Below are 19778 nucleotides of genomic sequence, written 5' to 3'. Positions count from 1 at the left end.
TATTTTTTTTTGAATTAGACCCATTATTTAATAATGGAGTCGATTTTAATATTAAACACACATCCTGGTGTTCACAATGAATAAAACGCGGAAAAGAAATTTAATTACTAGTAGCAATTAATATTACAAATTCTAAGTATCATTCAGGACATATTGGCCCACCGACAGTAAAAAAAAATGCCAATATTTCGAAGGGTATTTCATCAAATCAAATACAAATCGACAGCTTGTGCAAAATATCATCTGATCACACTCCAGCATTGTTAAAACTAGGCGCGACAATTCTGAAAAACTAAACAAAGAAGCCTAATCTAACTAACCAATTTACTAGCGGGACATGTTTAGACTTATAATGCAAGAACCAATCACTTTAAAAGTAAGACTCAAAAGTATAGACGCTCTTGAGCAGCAAACTCAAAATATAATTGAACAAATTCGGTGCTGCAAAAGAAGCTACTGTAACGTCAAGAGAGAAATCAGGATATGAGGTAAATTAGCCCCTTGAAATTAGGAATATGATGAAAGAAAGACGAAAAGCTGGAAGAGTATTGCACAGACCCAGAAATGCAGTGGACAAAACAATATTTAATAGAATTATTAAACGAAAAATAGAATATAAACAGAACTACTTCGAAAAATATGTAGAAAAGAAACAAAGAAAAAAGAAAGCAAAGACTACTCGCTATAGAAAGCAACTAACAGAGTTAAAAGACCAATTATTGAAGTACCGCCCATTAAAACTAATCAAAATAAGTTTGACGCAAGGATGAAAAAGCTGAATTATTCCCAGAACATTTAGCTAACGTATTCCACTCGTGATATAGAATCTACAATAGATATAAATCCTGTTTATCAGCTCGATGTAGCTCTAAATCTAATTTCTCCAATGATAGTTGCCACAGAAATTGATAACAACCTGATCCTAAAAAGTTCCTGGAATTGATGATATTTCACCTAAGTTATTGAAAGAGCTACCATGCAAAGCAATAATCATGTTGACAGAGAACTCTCGTTAGTTACTCTAAGGCTATAGAAGAGTTCTTGTAATTTTGAAAAATTACTTAAAATGACTGTCGTCATATTTGCGATTTTTTAAAAACATACAGTACAAGAGCTTTACTATTGCCACCACCGCTGACCTTGTAGTAATCCCGTGAATAATCTGGCACCCAATTTGAATAACCTGTTTTATTTTTCATGATATAAAAAAGCTAAATTTCAGGTTTCATTAATTTTTTAAAGCCTTTCCCTAATTTTCTCGCATTTGATCAACATTTTCTCAATAAAAATGTAATATTTTGAAAATAAGATTGGATTTTTAGATTATTCTTTTATTTTACGAAATATTATAGTTTGGATATTATTTCAAAACTTCCAAATTTGCAAAGCTTTTCAACAATTGTGCAAAAAAACTATAACTAAAGAGAATCAGGGTTCTCTCCCAAGATTGGTAGTCATTATTTCTAGTATTTTCATAATCTTCTCGCATATGACCAACATAATTTTTTTCAAAAAAAAATGCTAAAATTTTAAAACAAATTGAGCTCATTTTTAAGATACTCCAATTAGGTGCTTACATTTGCATATTAGATTATCTTTTCTAGTTCACATGTTTAGAAATATGACGCATAGAAATTTTAATGTTATCCAAAATTTACGAAGAGCTGGGAATTGGGGTTTTCGCTAAAAAAATTGTTTTCCATTTTTAAAAAGTTGGCTAGTTCTCATTAATATTTAACGATAAGCTTTCTTAAGCTTCTTAAGCTTTCTCTTGTCTCTTTTAGTTCATAATATATCATGAAATGAAATTCGAATATTTTTCACAATTTCGCAGATTTTAAATTGTTGCGCAAAAACTTTAGGAAGGTAAAGCCATTTTTTACAATAAGGAACATCATTTTCCGTTTATTTTTATATTTTAATATTACTTTATACATTGCAAGTAGTTTTAGATAAAAAATTTCAAAAAAGTTGTTGAACGTATTATTTTTAGAGAAAAGTTACTAGATATATACAAATATAATAATATGAAAAATGTATCTACATCTACAATTCCGAAACTTTTAGTCCCATTTTCATAAAACCAATATCTGTTAACCTACAGTCATAAATAGAATAGCTCCTGATTGTTAAAACTCTTTATGGGCCCATGTACATTTTTGAAACTAACTTTTCCCATTCTGGCTGCAGCCATACCATATATTCCCCGATCTGGTGAGGGTCGGCAGGAATAAAGTAAGGAAAAAATGTCGAGTCCATGTTTTTTTCGCATCGACTTCGACCGAGGTTATGGTGCTACTATTTATCGGAAAATATGCAGGCCTCGTCGATGCGGAAAATTGGATTTGTAGATTTATCGGCTCCAAGAGACGATATGCGATCAACTAAACCGACAAAACAATTTGCTGTTGTTTAGGTATGTTTTTCTTGTGAAACTAATCGCCCTTTTTTTAGACTATTTTCAACGAATTTATATGCTTTTTATGATCTTATGTCATGTTTTTACACAGTTGTTCAAAAAATATTTTATATACTAAGTCACAAAAACAGGAATATAGAATAGGAACCTTAACCATATTTTGCATGTCCGAATCGTTAGAGGTAAAAACGTTACAGATTTATTTTCATTTTAAGAGTGTCATTCGTTAAGATTTACATCGAGAATTGTACAGTATAATACCAAAAAGACTAAATACCACATAAACAGGTAATACTTCAAGCAAAAATTATTATACATACTTATTTCTAAATAATTAGGCGTTGCTTGATATGGTGGATGATAAAAAAAACTAAAAAGGATTGTAAAAGGCAAAAATTAAAAAATTTGCATGGCTATACATAACGATGAATAGTAAATGGGCAATATAAAAATATATAAAGAAAAAAAGGAGATTTCTTAATCAAAATTAAAACAGCTAACAAAAAATATATTATTTTTAAGCATATCTTGGCCAAATAATCTTTTATTTTACAGTTTTTTATTTCATAACATTTAAAATACAAATATAAATAAATAAATAAAATATATATATATATATATATATATATATATATATATATATATATATAAATGAAAAGGATTGTAAAAGGCAAAAATTAAAAAATTTGCATGGCTATATATAACGATGAATGGTAATTGGGCAATATAAAAATATATAAAGAAAAAAGGAGATTTCGTTATCAAAATTGAAACAGCTAACAAAAAATATATTATTTTTAAGCATATCTTGGCCAAATAATCTTTTATTTTACAGTTTTTTATTTCATAACATTTAAAATACAAATATAAATAAGTAAATAAATAGATATATACATATATATATATATATATATATATATATATATATATATATATATATATATCCTTTTGGAAAACCCCTTAAAATTTTTGAAATTGGTAAGCAACTTTGTATGTTTTTCTTGTGAAACTAATCGCCCTTTTTTAGACTATTTTCAACGAATTTATATGCTTTTTTATGACTTTGTGTCGTGTTTTTATACAGTTGTTTAAAAAATATTTGATATACTAAGTCACAAAAATAGGAATATAGAATGGGAACTAATTACCCTTAACCATATTTTGCGTGTCCGAATCGCTAGAGGTAAAAACGTTACAGATTTATTTTCATTTTAAGAGTGTCATTCGTTAAGATTTACATCGAGAATTGTACATATATATATATATATATATATATATATATATATATATATCCTTTTGGAAAACACATAGTAACTTCAGTATTCACGATGTAAGAATTCCCTCGCTCGATAAATAAGAACTAGTCCATATATATATATGAATATATATATATATATATATATATATATATATATCCTTTTGGAGAACCCCTTAAAATTTTTGAAATTGGTAAGCAACTACTGGCAAGTTGCGAATTAAAAAAACATAGAGTACAGGAACTTTGATATGGCCACAAAATTACTTCAAAGTAGTCCCATGAATAATCTGGATCTAAAGTAAGATAAGATAGAAAGTGAAAAGTAAGATATTAATAAGTTATTGTTCATTATTTCAAATAACATTTATATTTGCGTCGGACTGAATGCAAATCGACCACTATCTTCAATAAGAAAACCTATTATCAAGCCCTATAACTAAAAATGTCTACGTCCCACATAGTCGCTTCAGTATTCACGATGTAAGAATTCCCTCGCTCGATAAATAAGAACCAGTCCGTTTTCAATCACTGTCACCGCTGCTTAAAATGGTTTCTGAACGCTGTTCGACGACGCGTTTGCCATTTTCTTTTTATTTACCAACAGATAGTATCAACGATGGAGATAAAATATGCCCACCAGACTGTATTATCGACGTTGTCGCGATTACAGTTTTTGCGTGGGTTTTTTTTACTTGGGTGCGGGCGTGGAATTATTGAAATAAATTGTCCCTTGATGAATGCCGCTCTCTGGATAAATATGAACCTGTTCAATTTTAAACCGTTATTGCTTTAGCGATAGATGATTATTTACATTGACTTAGGGTGAAGGCATCGTACCTGAATAAATTTACAATATATTTTTAATAAAAAAACACAAAAAAAACGATAGTAGTCTTTAAAAGAGCTTAAGAGACATAAAATAATTAAATACAAATAATTAATTGCAAAAAACATTTTAAAATGAAATAAGTACATAATAATCATTGCAATAACTAAATAAAAATAAACAAAACTTTATTTATACCCTACACCATTTTATATTCTACTATATGAAAACAATTTAACTTAATATCTACCTGAGCCTATTTACTACATTATTTTAACTACTACTAACTGGCGATTTTGAAGTCGATGTATATGTCACAAAATTATATTAGGCTCGGACAAAGTGATCAGTTGGAAGTTAAAATATTATTGTAAATAGATAAACAGGTTTAGGTAGGTATTAAGCTAAATTGTGTGTGTATAGTAGAATATAAAATACGTGTATTATATAGGTTAAATAAGGTTTTTGTTTATTTTTATTTAGTTAGGTTTGTCTAGGTTTGATTATTTTATACCTTTTGGTGATTTCCTTATTTATTTTTTCATGTCGGTCCAATTTTGTTATTTGTGATTATTTTTCTGCTTTTAGTATTATATATCAACTTAGTAAAGTACACAGTTATTTTATTAACTATTACAGTGGGTAGACCAAATAAAGGTATGGCCCGTATAAGGAAAAATAGATATAAAGGAACAATAATTGAATATAAGAAACGCTTCAAGCCCCCTAGTCTAGGTGATTCGAGAAATAATCTAACCAAACTGGAACAACAACAAGAAGTTGAGAAGAGGCAGTTGCCTACAATATTTCTACGGCTTCTAATATGATATGATTATGATGATATGATATGATTATCAAACTGAATGGCTTTTGCACTGAACGGCTTCCGATTTTCCCTCACACCAGCTCAACAATAACATTGTACATAAATATCTGATTACTTTAGATAAAAAATACGTGAAAACTTTGTACGTGCCTTTGAAATTTGAGGATTTCCGTGGAATTCGCTCTCTTCCCATAATGAATTGTGGACCATAGACCGTCTAATATCAGGTATAACAAACACCTTCCTCCACACTTACTCTAAGGGAATAGAAACATAATAACCACCAATGGAAAGCAGAACTGCTTTAAGGTTTGCTTTTTGATCAGTCATTGATGTCAGTGATGAACAACGATATAATAAACAAATTGCTGACATCCTGGAATGTTTTCTATATTGTCCTCGTTTTCAGGCTATCAAAATTGAAAATACTCAAACAGCGTTTCTGTTACAAATTTGTGTTATTATAAACTTAATACATATTTGTGTTTTTTAAAATACATGTTTGGAAATAATAAGAACGTTTGTACAATTTGTACTTCAAATGCTATTCGTTAGACCTCTTCAGTGACGGTGCTGTATCAGTATAAATAATTATACACCCACGTAGTAGAAATCTTTCAACGTTGCTTCAGCCAACACCCCCTTCCCCACTGACCTGAATATATCACCGAGAACCAAAAAAAATACTTAAATACAAAAATGAGCGTATTTATGTATAAATAAATACGAGACATCATAGTTTATTCATATTAACGTCATTTTTTGCTTGCCAAAATACACAGAAATCATTTGAAAATACTCAATAAGATTTCTGATACAGATTTGTGTTATTATATCTTCATATATATGACTTTTGCAATGTTAAATAATGTTTGAAAAGAACGACGGCTTGTACAATTTGTACTTCAAATATTATTGGTTCGAACTCTCCAGTTGCAGTGTTATATCAGCAGAAATAACTACGAACCCAGTACGTAACAGGATCCTGGATTTCCTGCACCCCTCCTCCCTACTTCCCTTCCCACCTATGTTTCCAAAACAACTAAAAAATACATAAATGTATAAATGAGCGTAGTAATAAACAAGCAATTGCGAGAGAATTTTTTTTCATATTATTGTTATTTTTGGCATAAGAAAATATACAGAAATTAAATGAAAATAATAAAACAAATTTTTGTTGCGCACTTGTGATATTATAATATAACAGGTTAATTGAAAAGACTCCGGCCTGACACATAGATGGCGCTAATAGATTTAATCCATATGTTTTTTAGTTAGCCCTAATCCTCAAAAGATACATGTGTAAATTTGACAACGGTCGGATCATTAGTTTGTGAATTATAACATTTTGAATATGCTTCACTTCGCCTGTTGACAAAATGTTGCTTTTTGAAATGAAAAATACAATTGAAGCAAAAATTTGACTTGATGCCGAGTTTCTGGACACTTCCCCAGGAAAATCAACCATCAAGGATTGGTATGCTAAGTTTAGACGTGGTGAAATGAGCACCGAAGACGGTGAACGCAATGGACGCCCAATAGAGGTAGTTACCGACGAAAATATTTAAAAAATCCACAAAATGATTTTGAATCACAGTACAAGAAACTGAATAAAACAGCAGACACTCTAAAGATATCAATTGAACGTGTACATCATATCATTCACGAATATTTGGGTATGAGAAATCTCTGTTCAAAGTGGGTGCCGCGCGAGCTCACTTTTAACCAAAAACAATGACGAGTTGATGATTCGGAGCAGTGTTTGAAGATGATCAAGCGTAATAAACCTGAGTTTTTGAGTCGATATGCGACAATGGATGAAACAAGGCTCCATCATTTCACTCCCAAGTCCAATCATCCGACAGTCATCCGAGTGGACTCCACAGGATGGCCCGCTCCAAAGTGTGGGAAAACGCAACAGTCGGCTGACAAAGTTATGGTGTCTGTATTTTGGGATGCGTATGGAATAATTTTCATTGACTGCCTTTTAAAGGAAGGACCATCAACATCATCAAAATATACATACACAACATAGCGTTATTAGACCGTTTGAAGAACGAAATGAACACCAAGACAATGAACCGTGCCAAAAATCTATGAATTGGGCTTCTAATTGCTTTCTCATCCACCGTATTCTCTAGATCCGCCCCCAGCGACTATTTTCTGTTCTCAGATCTCAAAATAATGCTCACTGGGAAGAAATGTTCGTCAAAACTGAGGCTTATTTTGAAGTAAAGGACAATCGTTACTAAAAATAGTATCGAAAAGTTGGAGGATCGCTATAGCCAGTGTATCACCCCTGATGGGAATTATGTAGAATAAAAAAACTAATTTAGCCCAAAGATTGTGTTTTACTATGGTAGGCAGGGGACTTTTCAATTGACCTGTTATAATATATATATATATATATATATATATATATATATATATATATATATATATATATATATATATATATATATATTCAATGGCAGCAGTATATCAGCACAAATAAATTACGTACCAGGATCCTTTCAACGTCCCTCCACCTCCCTCGCGCCCTACCTATGTTCTCCCAACAACCAAAACAAATACATAAATAAATAAATGAAGGGATTAATAAATAAGTAAATGCGCGACATGACATTTCCGCTACCGACCATGAACAATTCACGTCCGAAACTTACCCCCGGCCGGACGGGCACGGCCGTTTTGGGGCCAAGATTAATGGTCCTGCCCCCGGTCCTAATCAGAAGATTGAGTCCTCGGGCTGCCGCTTCGCCACCTGCAAAAAGAACGAACGAACATCAAACATGAATAAAAGAGGAGGGTCGACGGTGCCGACGCTCTACGATCCGGCGTCGTTGCCGTCGTTCCCTGACGCGGAGGATTCGGGGTACGCATACAAAGAGGTAAAACTGGAACGGGCTGATTGACTGGTCATTGTTTGAGGTCAGTATCATCAACGGGCCGGTGGTCGGAACTAATGGGTACGTGTAAGGGAGCTATCGGAATATAAATGGGATCAAGGCTATGTATATTTCATTTAATTAACGTATGTTCAATAGAATTCACCAAACTCACTATTTATATCTTCAGTGATCTTACAATTTATACATTACATTTAGAACCAGAATCATTAATATGCACAGTTAACTTCACACTCATAATTTCAGAGATTTCTTTTTCAGTTTTATGTCATAACATTTCAATATAATTTCCCTATACTTTAATACACTTATTCTAACTATTCCGTAATGTATAAAACCCTATATTTGTTATAATTCCATCACTGTAGAACTTTCTGGCTGGAAAACTGAACCAAATGATTTCGACGAACTTCTTCTGGTGTCAAATTTTGTTTTTACTTGGGACATGCAGCTTTAAAGCCATTTATTACAAAAAAAATCTATTTTACCCTCACAAATTTTAGGAAAAATGAGTAAAAGGTTCGTCGATATAGTTTCTATATTATACTACTAATTTTTTTAAAGATAGAGGAATATTAAGATTCGTTATCTATATATTTAGTCCCAATTACTTAAATAATATTCGTAAATTACGAAAAAGTAAATGCAAATAAATTATTAAAGGCATTATTGGACATAATATAAGCCATCCGCTAGTATAAAAAATCAAAAAGGAGAAACTAAAGAATTTACAATTGACTTTAAGTAATATAATATAGAGTAAGGCGTATAAATACAAATAGACTAAGATCAGTAGTGTGATAAATTAAAAAAGTGCTAAAAGATATAGAATGAATGAATAAGGTGATGAATACACAGTGAAGGAACAAATTATAGATGGTTTTAAAAGAAATAAACAAATATAAATCTTTAGGAATAACTGTAGCAAGAAATGGAGACACTAATATGAAAATAATAGAAAATGTATATAATTAATATAATTATAAAAGTAAAGGATACTGTGCAAAAAACGGTTACCAAAAAATAAATATTTAACAAAACAAAACCAAAATAAGAATATATAAATCCCTAATAATATCAATTATAACGTATAATACAATAGCAATACTAAGGACAAGAATCTGATTAAAAATGAAGAACAGGAGAAAACAAAATATTACCAACCATATTAAAACCAAGAAAACTTATGGACAGAAGAAGGAAGTAGAAGTAGGTGTAGTAGGAAAAGTTAAATAGCAGAGAGTAAAGTGTCTACATAAGTGCAAATATAATCACAAAATAGATGATTCTAAGATAGACCTAAATATAGATGGTTAGACAAAGTTAAAATCAATTTATTGGAAAGAAGAATGAAAGCTTAAATTCTGAAAAAGTTAACGGTGGAAGAGCGTGAAAAAATACTGAACAAAAAATAGAGACCTACTCACTCTAAGCACATAATAACAGGACTCAACACATCATTCATTCCAACGATCCTACACCTGCAGAATATTTACAAATTGTTGCAGCAAAAACTAAAATTATATTAAAAACAACAAGTAAATTGAAACAGTATATACAATTATATAAACCTTAGATTATTATTATGCTCTTCTTTTCCTCGCTAATAACTCGAGCTAGTTCTTTACATATAAACATTATTTTAAAAAATAGTACAGTATTTTAAATATAAAAAAACACAAGAAATTCCAAGTTTTGAATATCATCTTTAAAAACCAAACCATAAAATCTACATGCGAAAGCAAAAACCGAAGAGCAGATATAAATTCGGTACACTAAATCCTCTATATTCATGTTTTTTATTCAGGAACCATATTTTATCCAGGAATCATCTCATTTTAGATATGTCTAGACACAGATTCACCAGCAGCGAAAAGCAACAATTCAGAGCAAAATATATATGCACGTTGCAAACTATATGGATATATCTAACAAGTAAAATCTATTCCACGAAATAATAAAATAAAGCAGCATCGTTAGGACCAGCGACGCCACCAAAATGTCCCGTTCTTTATCCAGAATTTGTGGATCGGAGGCGGACCCAACATTAATCTGTGCCGAAGCGACGTCGAAGCGCATTCTCCGATTTTTCAGCACACCCATGGTAAAATTTTCGGGACAGACATAAAGACCCATAGAGTTCCCGTAAGAAGCGACAAAAGAAACAATGAAAAATTACTATAATTATCTCTGGTTCTTGCGTACTCTCTTAATAGAGCAGACAAGACGGACGTTTTAACTAACAGTGGCAGTAAAAAGTTTCTAGAAACTGTTTAGAGATACTACACACAGACGATGTTGTTTCACAAGAACCATCTCCGTTTAATGATACTTTTACGTGCACAATATCATTATTTTTTACACAAATTAAGTTCTATTTATTTTTACAGTATGTCTGGTGGTGAAACCGAAGAAATTATACGAGAAAATATCGATAAATTTCTACAGGGTGAAGCATCATATTATCATCATCACGATCAATCTATAGACGATGGCAAGGGATAGAATGCTACTTAACTATATTCCCTAAACCACACGATGCTATTTCTGCTATATAGAATTGGACTCGTAATCATAATTTATCTTGTTATGATCGTCACTTTAATAATGTATCTGTGACAGAATCAACATGAAGTGTTTTTAGTGATTCATTTTCGGTGGAGCTTACCAATAAAATGTATATATAAACATCATCTACCAATCCGTAATATTTTATGCGAACTTCAAGTTAATCTGTCGACTACTGTCCGAGATGAACGAATATGAACACTTATTTTATGACAACTCCAATTCTTCACAGAATAAATTCGTAGAATATTTGAATAGTTTCCATTGTTATGTTATCCACTTACAGAGACAACTGTAAAAGGACACTAGTGTGCGCGTTGGGTGAGCAGAGCTGATCATGCGCACTTAAGGTTAATATTATATTTACGTTTTTATTTAATGTTCTTGAGGTAATATAGCTATTTATTATTTAATAGAGAAAACTAACGACAGATAATGCGAAAATTAGTGTAAAAGGTATGGATTATTAGTAAAATTTGATAATTATTTAACACTAATATTGTAGGTATTACTGTATATTTAAAAATATATAATTAACCTAAAAACCACCCCGTAATGAAAATTTTCATAAACAACAACGCGGTTTATTGCCAATTGGAGCATTTCTGAACTTCTTCTTGTACCAAGGCATCCGCCAATTATTTTGATGATGTTGGAAATGGAAATCTACTCCGCACTTACTATAACAGTCCGTTTGTTTCGGCGTTTGCTGTTTATGCTGGCTGGAGAAGTTGTTTGGTGATATTAAACTGAATATACTAGTCTCAGTCACAACTTCATAATTGAGAATGTCGAGACATTCACCAGCAGTAATCCAAATCACAACGGAATTTCCTCCATACTTAAACGATGATTCATCACAGCTTAGAAGCTTAGCATTAGCTCCTATTATAAAGGGTTCAGCAATGCAACATTTCCATGAATATTAGTATCACTCAAATGATAGTTGAGTTTTTCTGTCACTTCTTCCGCGGTGGTTATGTATTTTTTGGTCACCATCCTATTTAATTAGTGTTGGGAACTATCGACTGAAAACGACTATCGACTGTTTAGTAATTGACTACTTTTTACTATCGACTATTTAAGTTGCTATCTTTGATTCGACTGATTTGACTAATTTTTACCAGTAAATGTTTTAGTCGACTGTTTTCAGTCGCTATTTTAGGTCCGACTGATTTTGTTACTATTTATTATCGACTATTTCATTATCGACTGTGTACTTTAGTTACTATTTTTGGTTCTACTAGTTTCACTCGACTGATTTCTAATATTCTGGCTCTCTCGTCCTAGCCGAGACCTTGACAAAAATATACCCAATTTATGCTTCCATAGATTTATATGCAATATATATAGCTTTAGGATTTTTGGTAATTTGTTTGTTAATAACAATATATTGTATATTAATATAGCAGCATTTTGGAACGATATTTTTCAAGATTTTTATTGTAATAAGGTAAAGGGATTAAAATTGTGAAATAGTTTCGACTGTTTTTATGGCAATAATAGGTAATATCTCGATTACTCTCTCGATTTTTGTTAAAAAATATTTCCCTTCAATAATATATAAAGCATTTACCGTATTTAAAAAGGCTCTAGTACTTATTGTGCGATCAATTTTAAATATGTTATGGATTAGTTAGAAAAAAACTAATCCATAACATAATTAATTATATGTTTAGTTAGTTATATGTTTATTTTTTCTTTAGAATTTATGGTTATTGTACATCTTTAGTTTTTAGGTTTTGTTTAAGTTCGATTGTATTGTCTACTTGTAGTATATTATTTAAAAATAACAATTAATATATTAACATACGATAAAATATTTGTGGGGTATTATTTCATTCCATAGAAAAATTCCATTCCTTTTTACAGATCCACAGAACATTCAAGTATAAAAGTAATTTTCATAAAACTTCCTTTAAAATTAAATTATTAATTGCATGTTAATAGTATTCAGTAATTATTATTTCCTTTTCTTTTTTAAAGTTAGTAATAAAATATTAAATAACAAAAATATAAGAACAAATAAAATTAACCGTTTCAAGCAATTATCTCCGTCCTTTCCTCTCTCACAATTTATACAGGAAAGGATTCGTACATCTTCGTCTGACATCACGAATTGAAAAAAAGAACAGTCGAACCGTGCATTTGACTGAAAATAGTAATTAGTATTTTCAGACGGTAGTTTTTTTACTATCGACTGTTTCGACTCTTTTCAGTCGATAGTTCCCAACGCTATATTTAATGATCGTCGTTCTCTATCCGTATGATATTAAGTAATACATCTAATAATATAAAACTGATTCCAGTTCATATTCCGCGCTGATCCGATGAAGGTAAAGCGTTTAACAGCTGAGTTGGATAGCCGATAAACGCGGAAACATTTTTGGGAATGGCAGTGTGCGGAGTCCGAAAGGTTTGTTCGGTTGTTTTAAATCGCTGGCCCTGCCATATGCATAATACATTCGGAAAACTGCTTGCCTATGACGGTTGGTCGACCGTACGCGCACAAATGGGCCAATATTTGAGGCCATGCGGGGTCGAGTGGACCGTCCATCGCGCTTCTTTATTGGAAAATACGTTCTAGGGATCCGCGTTTGGTTCTTGTTGCGTCTATTTTACCGATTCCGCAGTACCTAAATCTGTAAATCCGTAAATTTTCCATAGTTTAAAAAAACGAAAAAGGAAAAACATTAAATATATCCATGATTTTTATGGTGTCAAATTTCATTGGCATAAAGTTTAATTTCCTCTGAGTAAAAATGGCGAAATGAGAACACTACAAAACAATTTCACTAAGATAACATAACTGCTCACACACATTCTTAATTAAAATACAAATTGCTTCAACATTCAGCTTAATAGCCAGATTTGGCTTCCTTCGATTTCTAACTCTTCTCAGTCTAAAATTGTTCACTAAACCTAATAGTTGAAATAAGTATATTAAAATTGAGACAAATTATACTGAATATTTTGTGTAGAACACTAAATATATACATGATTTTTTAGTCAAATATAACTGTTCACACACACAACTCTATTAAAACACAAACTGCTCCAACATCCACCTTATTAGGCAGATTTAGCTGCTTTTGACTTCTAGCTCTTCTTACTCGAAGAATTTTCCCCAAAGGCATAAAATAATTGAAATAAATGTACTAAAATTGAGAAAAATTATGTTAAATTTTCCGTGCAGAAGTCGTGTATAACTCAATATAACTCATAAAATAACTCAAAAAAATGCAAAAAAGCACTACAAAAATATGTTTCTGCCAAAACAACGTAACTGTTCACAGATATTACTGAATTGTTTCAACATGGGCCTTATTAGCCAGGACTGACTTCCTTTGACGAATAGTTCTTAATCCATTTTTTACAAAACCTGTAGGATAGCCGATATAAGTATATTGAAGTTGAGAAACACACTTTAACTTATCTACTCTAATAGTAACAACAAACACATTGAATGTAGAGCAGAGACAACATAACTAAAATATAGTTCGAAACTTGGTTAGTAATGTTCCGTGATATCTATTATATCGTTCACTCGTTCATCACAAGTAATGTACTGACATACCTGCTAGTCCATAAGGCGCCAGTACTCTTCTCTCCGTCAAAACCGAGAGGGTTAACGGGGCCCTGAAGAAGAGTTCTCTATGGACGCCGTCTCCGCCTCGGTACTGACCGGCACCTCCGGTACCTTGTCTCAGGGTAAATACTTTAACGTGTACTGGATATCGACGCTCTACAATCTCCACGTCAGTAATGCGGGTGTTAGTCATGTGAGTGTGGACTCCCGAGCATCCATGCCAGTTAGGGCCCTAAAAGCATTGTAAATATAAATATTCTTCACTAACTACTTCCAAATAGTACTAAATATAACAACAATAAATAACACAAAAAATAAATAGAAACAATAAGCTGCTCTCTAATTAGGTTATTAACTTTGACTCATTCACACAAAAAGAAACACAATGCATCTGTTTTCTGAGTCCTCGAGAGAACTGCTGTTTTGATAAAGTAGAAACAATTCAACTACTAGATGATTTTTAAAACGAAATCTTTTTCGATATGTTTCACAATTTGTAAAAGTATGATACGCTCCTTATGGGGAAAAGCAAGAAAACTTATGAAATGAAATTTATTATGGCATGGCATTTCTTCTACCCACTGATCTAGCTTATTACGACTGAGGCGGCTTCAGTAATTACTGTATAAATATTATTTCGAACTCCATTGATACTGCGTTCAAAATTTAATATAGCGTATTCCTATTCAATGGGTTCGATTTTTCATTGCTACATGTAATACATCTATGTACCAATAATGGAAAATCATACGATGAATAGAAATGGAAAATTGATCTATTTCATTCATACACTATTTATTTTATTAGTGTACACTAGTGTACTAAAGTACTTATTTGTAGGATATTCCTCTTTCTGAGTATAATTCAACAATTCTGCTCGTTAAGATGAATTACTATATACTTCAGAAATACAAATTTAAATTATACGTGCTTTTTTGTGGTCGTATTTGTAAGTCCAAATAGCATAAAATGAAGAATTAGTTATTTCCTCAATTATTTGCTCATAACAATTCAATCCTAATGTATTATCTGGCATATTGTGTTTACTCATTCATTCTCCAATATGCAAAAAATAATTCTGGTATAAAATAATAATAATAATAAAATATTATCTGGTAATCCTACCATTTCTCACATCTTTATTTTCCTATGCGTGAATATAAAAAAAAATCTATACACAGTTAGTAATTTGTATGCTAACGCACTATGCATTATAGTGTTATTGATATTTCCTAGACCGTCACCAAAAATATGTAGAAGAGGACACGTGTTTTTGATACATCTCTCAGAGATTTGTCTAGTTTATACGCACATCTCGAACAGAATTTTTGCTACTATTACAACGCCAATTGCGAGTATGAAATACTATATTGCTTTTGCATAATAAAAAATACTTTATTTAAACTGCATAACAAAACAATTTTCTGGGGAGCTGTTCATTATGGAAAGTTCTGCAACACTGCAGCGCTTATACAGTAGTCGTCACCGACCAGAATATCAACTAGATTGTTTATTAAAGCCAGTAATAGCCAACTCAATAATGTAACTCGGATATTCAACATATCAATGTATAAATAGTAGAAAAATAATACAGGAAATGCTTTAATTTACATGTAAATCTGCCTGAAATCATCAGCTGTGAACAATCAAGGCAATTTGAAGATCATAGCATCAATTTGTGAGTCGCTGATGCTAGTAACCTAATAAAAGGGAAGTAGAGGCAGTTCGACTAAAAAACTATCGAAGAGATTCTCCAATATCGATAGGAAAATACAATTTATTGAGGATTAGAGAAAATTGTAATATACAATATGACTTGTCGTCCTTCATATAATGACAACAGACAACAAAACATTAACATATTTCGGAGACGTCTTCCATTCGCAGTCCGAATCTAACCAGAACGACGCTAATTTATCAAGTTAATAAACTAGTTTACATTTACAATCGATAAATTAACAAGCATAAATACATCTAATACGGATTAGAGCAATGATAGGGAACGGCTCGATGGCCGGACCTCGCCCCGCATTGTCCCCTGAGGTTATTGTTGTACTTCCGGGATCCGACTCGAGAGGGCTCTCTCGACGATACATTACTCGGTGCGGCGATTCGGGTGCCGTTAATTGATTGGACCGAGCCGGAGCAGTTTTGATTGAATGAACTCTCCGCGACAGAGCGACCTGGAGAGCAATTTTCATCTTGCGCCTAGATGGAATCGTCATTAATTGCTATTATCAGTTCTAATTATTTCGGTAATTGGAATTTATGGCGTTATTTCACTCATCGATATTTAAACTTTGCGAAAACTTTAAATAAGTCATCACCGACAATTATTCAAGAACTTGAAGCATTAACATAGAAGATAAGAAGAGAATCAGAGGCGAATCACAATTCGATGAAATAACATATTGCAAAGTGAAGCCTGTAGATGAGGCTTCAACATGAAGTTGGTCTCAAATGTATCTAATTAGCATACAATAACGCCATCAGTAGTAAATCCTTTAAAATTAATTTATGGACCTAATATTAACGGCTATTAAATAATACTTCTTCAGAAAATATTCCACCGATAGAAGGAAAAGATCTCAACTTCGAAAGATATATGACATCGGAGCAACAAAATAACCAAAAAATCTATAAATGAAAAGAAAAATTAACTGTCCTGAAAGAAAAGGAACAAAGAAAATATTTTAAAGCTTTTATTAAAGTAAACAGACTATGCAAAGAAAAAATTTACAAAGAACAAATTCACAAGAAGGACCATTCATTTTTAAACAAAAAAAAACAAATACTATTAAGAAAATCGGAATAATGATTCTACAATAAGCAATCGAGATATATCGTCCATTCTTCTTCTTTCTTTCATCAATTCTTTTTCAATGTGTTTGAACTATTGTAAATTATGACATTTACAAAATAGAGTAAAAAAATTAAAAGAAACTTAAATGTAGAAAAATTAAATGACAGCCAACCTGATAATATTCATTCATCATATTAAAATTAAATGTATTTATTCGCCAAATTGAAGAACAAATCTAAGAAATCTATTAACTATTCAGTAATGGATTTTTTTTCAAACAGATTTTATTAAAATAATTTTCAAACAATAAGCAATGGAATGTATACCATTTCGCTCTATGAACTTTTTCCTCTTTTCTGACAGAAACATTATTCCGACACTATGGAGCTAGTGATCTTTACAAAGCTCTTTTGAAACCAACTTCACACTATTAAAAACATTTGCAGAGACCTATATAACTGACAGTAAATGGAGCAAAATCCGGACTAAACAGTGGACACATCAAAATTTATCAAGTAATCTCTCCCAGTTTTGTCGTGTCACTAAAGATTGGTGGCCTAGCGTTGTCGTGATGAAAAACAACACCTTCGGCCTCCATAACTGTTGAAAATATAAAGTAACTACACTGGTTCTGTCAAGTTTGAGACAAGATGATGACGAGAAATTCCTCTCCAGTCCCAAAAATGCTTTCTTAGTGCCAGTGCCTCAATATCATCCCTGTAATAAAGAAAATTTCGTTTTTATTTACGTATAATTTTTTCTTTACACGCTACTTAAAAGAGTGTGACCGTATTTTAACAATGAAAATGCGTCTATTACTGCAACTACTTAATTACTTTGTTACTGCAAACCAAACCAATTACTTTCAAAGTATGGTTCATCAAGGTAATATATCTGTACATAAAACTCAATAAAATATTGTTAAGGTTGAGACCCCCAAGTTAAATATCAAGGTTACTAGAGCTGCCTAGCGGTGAAAGGAAAAACTGTAAATACCCATATTACTATAGGAATGTTCCAAAACAAATATGTTGAGACTCCAACATCATTAGAAGGCAACTTTTAAAAAAACCCCTTTTAACATTTAACGACTCAAAATAACAAGTGATTCTAGTGAAGAAATAATTAACAATGAACCAAATTAACAATGAACAATGAATGAACAAGTGAAGAGCAATCAAAAATAATAATGTTCGCAATTTTTCACCATAAAGCCTTGGCATTACAATAAAAATACCTCACTCATTTCATATCAGTAGTTGTAAATATGTTCGATGATTGCAAACATAAGCTTAACACCCCCGTCGACCTCATCAGTTATTCCTTCTCGCAGTACAGAAAAACTGGACGTAAAAAACTGCTTTCGATAACTAAATCGTTTAACTTCATTGGCACCGATCGCCAGTCTCTACCGAATTAATGGCGACTTTGTTCTCTGGATATGGACCGATCGTTCGCCAACATATGGGTCTGGGTCTTTTTGCTATTTTGCGGACGCATTAAGCCATTTGCTCCGAACGGTTCGGGCTTCGGGCCACTTACAAATCCGCGGTATGTTCAGGCTTCTTCTGACATGTTCTCGATTCGTTCTCCTTTTCCGCTCCGTTGTTTTATGTAGATTACTCTACAGAAAATCATACCTTAAAAGCCGTTCATTTATTTTATTTGTTTCTTTAATATAAAGAGAATCAAACGACTAGAATTGTAACATTATTTTGATTAATTTACAATAGATGGTGTTATATTAGGCCAGCTTAAGTTTTATTACAACAAATAATTATGTTAGTGTGAGATATAGTTTGATTTAATTAATTTATTTTTTATCAAAAATATATATATATATATATATATATATATATATATATATATATATATTTATATATATATATGTATGTATATATATATATATATATATATATATATATATATATTATATATATATATATATATATATATATATATATATATATATATATATATATATATATATATTAATATAGAGCAATATATATTCTTTATATAGAAATCTGTTGTCCTTGTGTATGTCACTATGAAGTCCCTTTTAATGGTAGCAATTTTGTGTATGTTTATGTGGATTATATATCAAAAACATATATAACAAAATCACTAATTAAATATTGTTGTGATCATCTTCTTGTTTATCATATCATATATCTTGTTGACCGTTATGATCATATAAATTATTCCATTTAAGCAAAAAGCTAATGGTTGGGCATGTAATAAAATATTTTCTTCAAAATCTACCAGATTCCCAAGGTCTGTAAGCGAACATTTTGTTTGGCATCGATGCTTTGAACTGTATCCATTTTGGATACTATTATTTGCAAAAACGCTTATTTTGTTGCATAGTAAATAATAAGGTATTCATGCTATGATCCAGATAGTTTTCAGGAGACAAAAGCCAACTACACCAGAGGCTATAAGTTGAGTCAAGGACTTAGACGTGCTTTTATGATATAATGAATTTTTACTAGGTTCTTTTTTCTATTGATGATGTTGTTTCACTAAGTTATGCGAATAAATAATTAATGTTAGTCCAAGGTATTACATTCTTCTCGC

The 19778-nt window shown here is 31.4% G+C and overlaps 1 protein-coding gene across 2 annotated transcripts in view; it reads right to left on the bottom strand.

The window, feature by feature from the left end:
- Nucleotides 1-19778, bottom strand: part of LOC143200758 (5-oxoprolinase) — a 134368-nt gene that overhangs the window by 15460 nt on the left and 99130 nt on the right. For both annotated transcript variants that reach the window (XM_076411367.1, XM_076411368.1), the window contains exons 18-19: nt 14384-14627; nt 7996-8093 (exon numbers count right to left, since the gene is read on the bottom strand). In XM_076411367.1, coding sequence (XP_076267482.1) covers nt 7996-8093; nt 14384-14627 — 342 coding nt within the window. The remainder of the gene's footprint in view (nt 1-7995; nt 8094-14383; nt 14628-19778) is intronic.

Source organism: Rhynchophorus ferrugineus, unplaced genomic scaffold (assembly GCF_030347505.1).
Source record: "Rhynchophorus ferrugineus isolate W39M unplaced genomic scaffold, kcgeb_rfMv2 rfM8, whole genome shotgun sequence".
Taxonomy (NCBI): Eukaryota; Metazoa; Arthropoda; class Insecta; order Coleoptera; family Curculionidae; genus Rhynchophorus; species Rhynchophorus ferrugineus.
Note: the sequence above shows the minus strand (reverse complement) of the source record. Positions and strands in the feature narration are given on the sequence as shown.